This window comes from Fusarium oxysporum, chromosome 7, assembly GCF_000149955.1.
Source record: "Fusarium oxysporum f. sp. lycopersici 4287 chromosome 7, whole genome shotgun sequence".
Taxonomy (NCBI): domain Eukaryota; kingdom Fungi; phylum Ascomycota; class Sordariomycetes; order Hypocreales; family Nectriaceae; genus Fusarium; species Fusarium oxysporum.
This window is the reverse complement of record NC_030992.1, coordinates 3,485,612-3,492,428: the sequence shown is the minus strand read 5'-3', so window position 1 is coordinate 3,492,428 and position 6,817 is coordinate 3,485,612. Positions and strand designations below refer to the sequence as shown.

Below are 6,817 nucleotides of genomic sequence, written 5' to 3'. Positions count from 1 at the left end.
GTTGATAGCTACCGAAGATCATTTCTGAGCACCCGGAGCACAAGGACGTCAACCGATGGCTTTTCCTGAGCGACAATATCAACGAGGCCAAGGCTGCTGTTGGGGCTGGTATGCGCAGTTTGCCCGTTGTTCGTCCCGGTAATGCGCCCTTGCCGCCAGACGAACCTCTGTCCAAGCTCGCCATTACCGAGTTCAAGCACTCAGAGGTCGCTTCTTTGGGAGTATGATAGACGGCTGCAGGAAAGGTCGTTCAGGGTGTGGGGAAATGATAATCGTCGAATAGTGTGAGACCTTTGTGCGGAGATGCAAGAGTAGTAGCTCGCTAGGGAATTCTAGTCCCCTCAAAAACTGAGACCACCGTCCAGCTGATCCTGTCTGCTGGTGATCTGGTGTCCCCAAGCTGCATAAGTGTCAGCATGCACCTTATCAGTCGTGCGACGTAGCAAGTTGCAGATAGTCGATCCAGACGATACAGCACAGTATGCGCTCTCCAAGAACTGTGTAGATAGGATCCTCTTATCGAGAGTAAACATTCGTACCATGCCAGCTTATTGTCGCGTGCTCAAAACTCCATATGTTTTGCCGTGCTGATAGTTTGTTGGGCAGTTCCGCATATGCAGCTCGTCGAGGCCCCACGCGTTGTCGTGTCTCCCCTCATCGTTTCAGTTTGAATGACTCGTCGAAGCTTTGAGCGTCATGACAAAATTGTTCCGTGTCCGTCCTGGATTGACTTCCTTCTTGGTAAAATCCGACCGCTTTTCGGAGACGGTCCCGATCCTCTTCCACAGAGTATATGCCAATTTCTGAGTCATCTTGGACTTGGTGCATACATAGCCGAGAATCGTCATCAACTCCTCGAAGCGAGTTTCTGTAAAGTATCGTGAGTTGTCAACACAGCTGCGAGGTAGAACCACAAAAAGGCAGGGAAAGGGTTCGTCAGAACCAGTTGCAGGTTCAGCTGCAGGTCGAAGAAAGGAGAGAGTCCGAAGAAGCATCTGTCCACGCCCCTCGGCCTCGGGCACGAAGTTGAGCACTAGACTCAGAGAGATGATATCGAACACCTCAGAATCGTCCTTGGGTAAGGGGCGCTCCATAAAATCTTGCTTTGTGATGCCTGGCTCCTGGCTGTTGAGATCGATATGCTTCATAGTAAAGATACCGCTTGTTGAGCATGCGTTACGAGTGCTCAATGCCCCAACTTCCAGCATATGAAACGGCTGAGCACGCTTCTTGAGCTCTGCCACAGGGAGCCATTCCAGAAGCACTCTTGACGTGTCACCTCCTCTGTCGAGACTCTGACCTTGCAGACTGGCCTTCTGATAGTGGTCAAGACCACCCAGCTTGGCAATCTCCGAGGCAAGGCGAGTTTCGGTGACCGTGTCGCCCTTGGCTGCAGCTTGCCGACGTTGTTTCTCCAGTTGGTGATGAGTGTTGATGAGACTCCTGCTGGCTTTCCTAGACATTGACCGTGAGGACTTGACAGTTGGCGGGCGGCCACTTGAAAGGCTCTTCAGCCTTGTTTGCTTCTTGGAAACCATTTTAAGAGTGCAATGAGAATTGCCCTTGCGTGTTGACCTCTTGACCCCTTAAAGCATTGAAATCTGAAATGATTTTCATGTTAGTCTCGGTAAAGAGAAGGGCAATATTGAAACTCACCGATTCTCAAATTGGGGCAACTCCTCAGGGGAGCTTCAGCAGAGTAGAGTGAGCTATCAGGCTTGAAAGAGCATTTTGATTCCTATTTATCGATCGAATTGCCCAAAAGTTTCGTATGATTGAGTGCAGCATTCATTCTCTCGATGACTTTTTGCAGTTGGCTTACCTAAGGCAAAGATAAATCGGTTCAAGCATCGACCAATCACATCATGTAGGAGCGAGTGGAGCCAGATTAGCTACTGCCCTAATAAATCACGAAAATAAATAGATTTTGAATCAGCAAAACTTTTTGTGAACCTTTGACCACTCCGACGACAACCAGCACACTCGACAATCTTGTGCCCTCGACAACACCGACGCAATGGCCGCCAACAAGAAAGGTACGACATGATATGAAACAACAAAGAGGGAAGAGAAGAAAGGGAAAAAGAAGAAAATCGGACGGGCGAAAGTGAAATTGAGCAAGAATTTGAACGACGATGTTATGGCGACTCTCTCGAGATGAAATCATTACATCGCCTCGATGCAACTACATCCGTTGCGACAACTGCTATGACCGATCAGCTTCGCTTCTACGTCATCGTCTTCTTCGCTTCGATACCACCGACCTCTCGACCCGATTCATCTTCTGATTCTCCTCTTCGACTCTTACCCTCCGAGTTCATACTCTACCGCATCATGCTGCAGCAGATTTTGCGAGTTCTGAATAAGAGCGAATGCTGATGCTTTCAATAACAGTTCAGCCTAAGGGCAAGGGTAACAAGAAGGCCCAGGATGCTGCCAAGGCCGCTCTCAAGGGCGTAAGTTGAAAGCATTGTCCTGAAGACCACCGTCTTAATATGCTAACCGAATATTAATAGTCCAACTCCCACAAGAAGGTCAAGGCTCGCTTCAGCACCTCCTTCCACCGCCCCAAGACCCTGATCACCTCGCGAGCCCCCAAGTACCCTCGCCGATCCATCCCTCACCAGCCTCGCCTCGATGAGCACAAGGTTAGTCCCACCTAGAATCAGACCTGTTGGGGACACAGTTGTATTAACCACAGTCTAGATCATCGTCCACCCTCTCAACACCGAGAGCGCGATGAAGAAGATGGAGGAGAACAACACTCTCGTCTTCATTGTCGACATCAAGAGCAACAAGTCAGTATTTCCCAAGAACAATATCAGAGTAAAATCTAACCTCGACACAGGGCCCAGATCAAGCTTGCCCTCAAGAAGCTCTACGACATTGACTGTGTCAAGATCAACACCCTCATCCGCCCTGATGGCACCAAGAAGGCCTACGCTCGCCTGACCCCTGATGTCGATGCTCTCGACATTGCTGCCAACAAGCTCTCTCTCGTCTAAAAATACCACTGGGCTTGTGGGTTTCTGGCTTCTCTGGCGTGTCTTTGGGTTGGTTTTTGGCCTGCTGAAAATGCAAGGCAATGGGCATCGGAATAGGCGTAAAAAGAACTTCTCGTTGAGAGTGCAAATGATCATGAATTCAATACCACCCGGGACACGGCTCCGCTTAGTCGTCTAAGATGCTGCCTTGACATGATTTGAGTGACAATACGTGAATGTGATTTGTAGTTACGGGTCGCAAGTATTTTTGCATTGTTTGTTTCCAACAAGGCTTGGGGAACAGTTGGTAGAAATTACGGCTAATACATTTGGTGACATACCATGAACAATGTGCCAGTTAAGTCAAGTCAAGCCATGACTACTTTAGATGAACCTTTCCCCAACAATCATGGTTGAGAACTTTTTTTAAATCGTTCATAATGTACATAGCCCAATTGCCAGTCTCTGACCAAAAGAGCCCCAGTCGTCCGTCCTGGTCACAGCCTGGATATTCCACTATGAACCATGGCCCGTCTATTCATACAAAAAATCTCGTAATACATAGTTGAAATAACCTTCTTCCATGCTGAAATCAGCTTCTTAGTTGCGCATGCCGTTGAGGTGCTTCATCGTAAGGTAGTTGACGTCAAGAAATCGCTCGACGCAGTTGGCGAGACATGTCTCCTCGGACTTGTCGAGCTTGGGGTTCTTGATGTTTCCAGGAACGCACTTGGTCCAGCACATTTGGGTCAAGCTATGTGTTTCTAGAGACATTTCATCAGCGATTCCGTATCTATTGCGTGTTCCTCGGTGTTGTGCGTACGGGCTTGGATCTGGGAGCGCTGCTGCTCGTTGGCGAGGAACTGGCGAAGCTCGAGGCGATCCTTGTCGTTGAGCTTCTCGAGATCGGCGTTATCGATGGACAATTGTTGGGCGCTCATTTTGGCGGTTGTGAGGGGATTGGTAGTGATTGACGTGGGGTTGAAGTTGGTATGTTGTAGTGTAGATTCTGCTCACAAGTTCAAGATTTTTGATGATGCGCAACTGTCTCAACAACTGACCAATAATGGACCACAGATCGGCTCGTAGTCCCACTCTCAGCTTCATGATCATTCCTCACCAAGGGATACAAGCAGTGGAGGTATGTTTTGTATGACTGTTATTGCCTGTCATGTAGATTATTCAAAGAAAGAATTATAATCCGATTTATTACAATAACTATACTGAGAGTCCTTTCAACCATCACATACAGCTCAAGACAGACGACTCAGCGCCATGAAGCTCTCTATAAACAGTATCTAATTTATAAATACCAAATAAGTAGTCATAATACCGCTCTAGCACAAGTCACATGTAACAACTCTAGCTAGAATATGCCGCCGAGTAACACCCTTCTATACTGGCAAAGAAACAATGGTAACGACCGACTGGGTTCTCAGAACCAATGTATGCATGTAACATCAACATGCATCGCTTTCGCTAGATGTAACGCTTCCACCGGGCCAATGCCATAAAAATGATGCACAGGAAAACCATGAAGCTAATGATACTGAAGAAAGGAGCCAAGTTGTTTGCGGCAACGGTTGCAAACGGAACTGGCACGTTCATTCCAAACACACCACTGACCAAGTTAAGGGGGACCAGGATCGAGGCCAAGAAAGTGATCTTGCTCAGAACCTCGTTGGTATGCGTTCCTTGCGCGATGCTGTTGATGGAAACCGTAGCAAGATAATTGCTGTGTGCGCGAGACAAAATCTTTTCGAAGTGTCCCAAGTTGGTGGCCATGGTCACAACGTGATCCTGGATGTCACCAAGGTACATGCCGATGTCCATCCGTGGCGTGACCTTGTAGTTCTCGTTGCATCGCTTCGTGAAGCCACGGAGAACATCTGCTTTGCCACCGAGGAGGCGAAGCAGGGCCAGACAATTCTTGCGAACCCGGCCAATGCGACGGAGGAACGAGTTGGAATCATCCTCACGCATGACGAACACCTCGTCTTCAATAGCATCCGCTTCAAGCTCGATCTGGCGAATGACAGGTCCGAAGGAATCAACAATGTCGTCACTGTGGACAATTAGTATGACTCTACAAGTCGTATTCACAGATAAACTTACATCAAAGCATAGCAGATCCAGTCACTGCTGAGAGAGACATAATCCTTGAGAGCAGTGATTCGCTTGCGAACCTGAGCCGCGTGCGAGTTAGGCTCAAAGCTGAAGCTCAGGGTGCCCTCGCGGAACACGATGACATAGGTGTTGAAAGGCTCATACTCAATGCCATCAGGCTCCTGAACAACTGAGAAAGAACGGAAACAGGCAAAGTAGTACGACGGGAAGAGTTCAATCTTCTCGCGAGCTTCCTGAGTGATAATATCCTCAATTGTCAGAGGATGGATTCCAAAAGCTTTGCAAATGCTCTGGACCTCCTCCTTGGAAGCCGCATTGACGTTGAGCCACCAGACACCATCTTCGTCTTCATCAGGAAGCTCGAAGAGGCCTCGAAGGTCTTCTCCTGGGAGAACCAGATCGCCAAAATCGGCTGCGTGGATAGTTGACTCCCATGCCGAAGAGAAGAAACTGAACCGGTTGGGGTCGACAGGCGCAGGCTGCTTTTCAGCAATTGACCCCTCGGCATGAGTCTGCGCCGTCTGGTTCGTCTTCTCACGGGTCATCGAGTCATCCGAGACAGGTTCCAGGATATCACCATCAACAGTAACCATCCGCTGAAGGCGCGATTCATTCTGCTGAGTTCGCATATCCTCAAAGCTCTGCTTCTCGGCAGCCGCAGCGTTGCGCTCTGCCGCTCGCTCTGCCGCGCGTTCAGCTGCCTGCTCATTGATGAAGTTCTCAAGGTAGTCAAAGTCAATATACAGGTGGTCCTTGTGATAACTCTCCTTGACAGGGAAGCAAACATCCTCCTCCGCAGTTGTGTTGGTTGAGAGGCTAGCAGCATCATTGTCGATGGTGCGGGGCTTGCTTCGGTAGCTGCGCTTGCTCGAGATAGACATGGCTCGACTGGCTACATCTTCGATATCAGGCTTGTTGGGTTCCGAGAACGACATGTCCCGCTCTCGACGGCGAGCCTGGGCAAACGCCTTAACCGAGTTAGGTGGCGAGACAGATCGATCCGTGGAATCCACAGTAGGTCGGCGACTGCGACGAGCAGTGGGTGAAAGATCACCGACTTCCTCATCGACGATGGCCTCCTCGAAGTCGCGAACTACAATCGCAGGAGGGGCGGGTGGCTCAGGTTCGAGCTGTCGGGCACCATACAGACTGTCGAAAGTGCCACGGCGAGGGCGCTCAACTCTGGTTGAACCTGACTGGTGGCGGTGATCATCGAGCTCCGGGACGGGAGTATCGTACCCAGACTGGGCAGCGGATTCTTCGTGGTCTGACATTTTGGCTTTTGGCTAGGTTTGTAGCTTGATATTGACTATATTGGCTCTAACGGTGACCGTGTAGAGTAGATGGGTATGTCTCGAGGAGGGCGGAAGGTGTATTACGGACTCGGTATTATAGTCCCATAGCTTGTTGTTGTTCCAATCAGTGTCGTCTGATATAGGCGGCTATAGACGTCGCACCCGGCGCGGCATGGGCGCGCCGAGTTGGAGTTTGTTCAAAACTGAGCTCTGCTCGGCGGTTGTCGCCAGTGGCTGCTGGTTGTTGAAGAGTAAATATGTACTAGCGGAAGATGAATAACGGGTAATGCGATCTCAAGACCAGTTACGGGGGCTTCTTGTTTACTCCGCTGTAGACCCAGAAGCTGGGACCGAAGAGCGAAGGGAGGGAAACGTTTGAGAAGGCGAGTTGAGCCAACTTGAAACCTGTAC

The 6,817-nt window shown here is 49.6% G+C and overlaps 5 protein-coding genes across 8 annotated transcripts; 3 read left to right on the top strand and 2 right to left on the bottom strand.

Moving 5' to 3' along the window:
* Window positions 1-110: 110 nt before the first annotated feature.
* FOXG_20314 (uncharacterized protein) lies at window positions 111-227 on the top strand (the record flags this gene model as incomplete). The annotated part of the gene is made up of 1 exon (XM_018400584.1): window positions 111-227. The coding sequence occupies one exon, from the start codon at window positions 111-113 to the stop codon at window positions 225-227; it is 117 nt and encodes a 38-aa protein (XP_018248256.1).
* A 435-nt stretch (window positions 228-662) lies between these two features.
* Window positions 663-1,538, bottom strand: FOXG_10523 (uncharacterized protein; the record flags this gene model as incomplete). Its single annotated transcript, XM_018389909.1, has 1 exon — window positions 663-1,538. One exon carries the CDS (start codon window positions 1,536-1,538, stop codon window positions 663-665), a length of 876 nt encoding a protein of 291 aa, XP_018248255.1.
* A 373-nt stretch (window positions 1,539-1,911) lies between these two features.
* Window positions 1,912-3,468, top strand: FOXG_10522 (50S ribosomal protein L23Ae). Of its 2 annotated transcripts, XM_018389908.1 has the most exons (5): window positions 1,912-2,036; window positions 2,395-2,456; window positions 2,517-2,648; window positions 2,707-2,798; window positions 2,849-3,468. In XM_018389908.1, the coding sequence occupies exons 1-5, from the start codon at window positions 2,018-2,020 to the stop codon at window positions 3,003-3,005; spliced, it is 462 nt and encodes a 153-aa protein (XP_018248254.1). In that variant the 5' UTR covers window positions 1,912-2,017; the 3' UTR covers window positions 3,006-3,468. The 2 variants fall into 2 exon arrangements, with proteins under 2 accessions (XP_018248254.1, XP_018248253.1); XM_018389907.1 differs by having other exon boundaries at window positions 1,939-2,456.
* Window positions 3,164-4,086, bottom strand: FOXG_10521 (mitochondrial import inner membrane translocase subunit TIM8). 2 transcript variants are annotated; one of them, XM_018389905.1, is made up of 3 exons: window positions 4,046-4,086; window positions 3,808-3,993; window positions 3,164-3,748 (listed from the first exon to the last, which is right to left on the bottom strand). In XM_018389905.1, the coding sequence occupies exons 2-3, from the start codon at window positions 3,923-3,925 to the stop codon at window positions 3,585-3,587; spliced, it is 282 nt and encodes a 93-aa protein (XP_018248251.1). In that variant the 5' UTR covers window positions 3,926-3,993; window positions 4,046-4,086; the 3' UTR covers window positions 3,164-3,584. The 2 variants fall into 2 exon arrangements, with proteins under 2 accessions (XP_018248251.1, XP_018248252.1); XM_018389906.1 differs by lacking the exon at window positions 4,046-4,086 and having other exon boundaries at window positions 3,808-4,029.
* A 797-nt stretch (window positions 4,087-4,883) lies between these two features.
* On the top strand, window positions 4,884-6,768 carry FOXG_20313 (uncharacterized protein). Of its 2 annotated transcripts, none has more exons than XM_018400582.1 (2): window positions 4,884-5,062; window positions 5,112-6,768. In XM_018400582.1, exon 2 carries the CDS (start codon window positions 5,991-5,993, stop codon window positions 6,318-6,320), a length of 330 nt encoding a protein of 109 aa, XP_018248249.1. In that variant the 5' UTR covers window positions 4,884-5,062; window positions 5,112-5,990; the 3' UTR covers window positions 6,321-6,768. The 2 variants fall into 2 exon arrangements, with proteins under 2 accessions (XP_018248249.1, XP_018248250.1); XM_018400583.1 differs by having other exon boundaries at window positions 4,884-5,836; window positions 5,887-6,768.
* The last annotated feature ends 49 nt before the right edge of the window (window positions 6,769-6,817 follow it).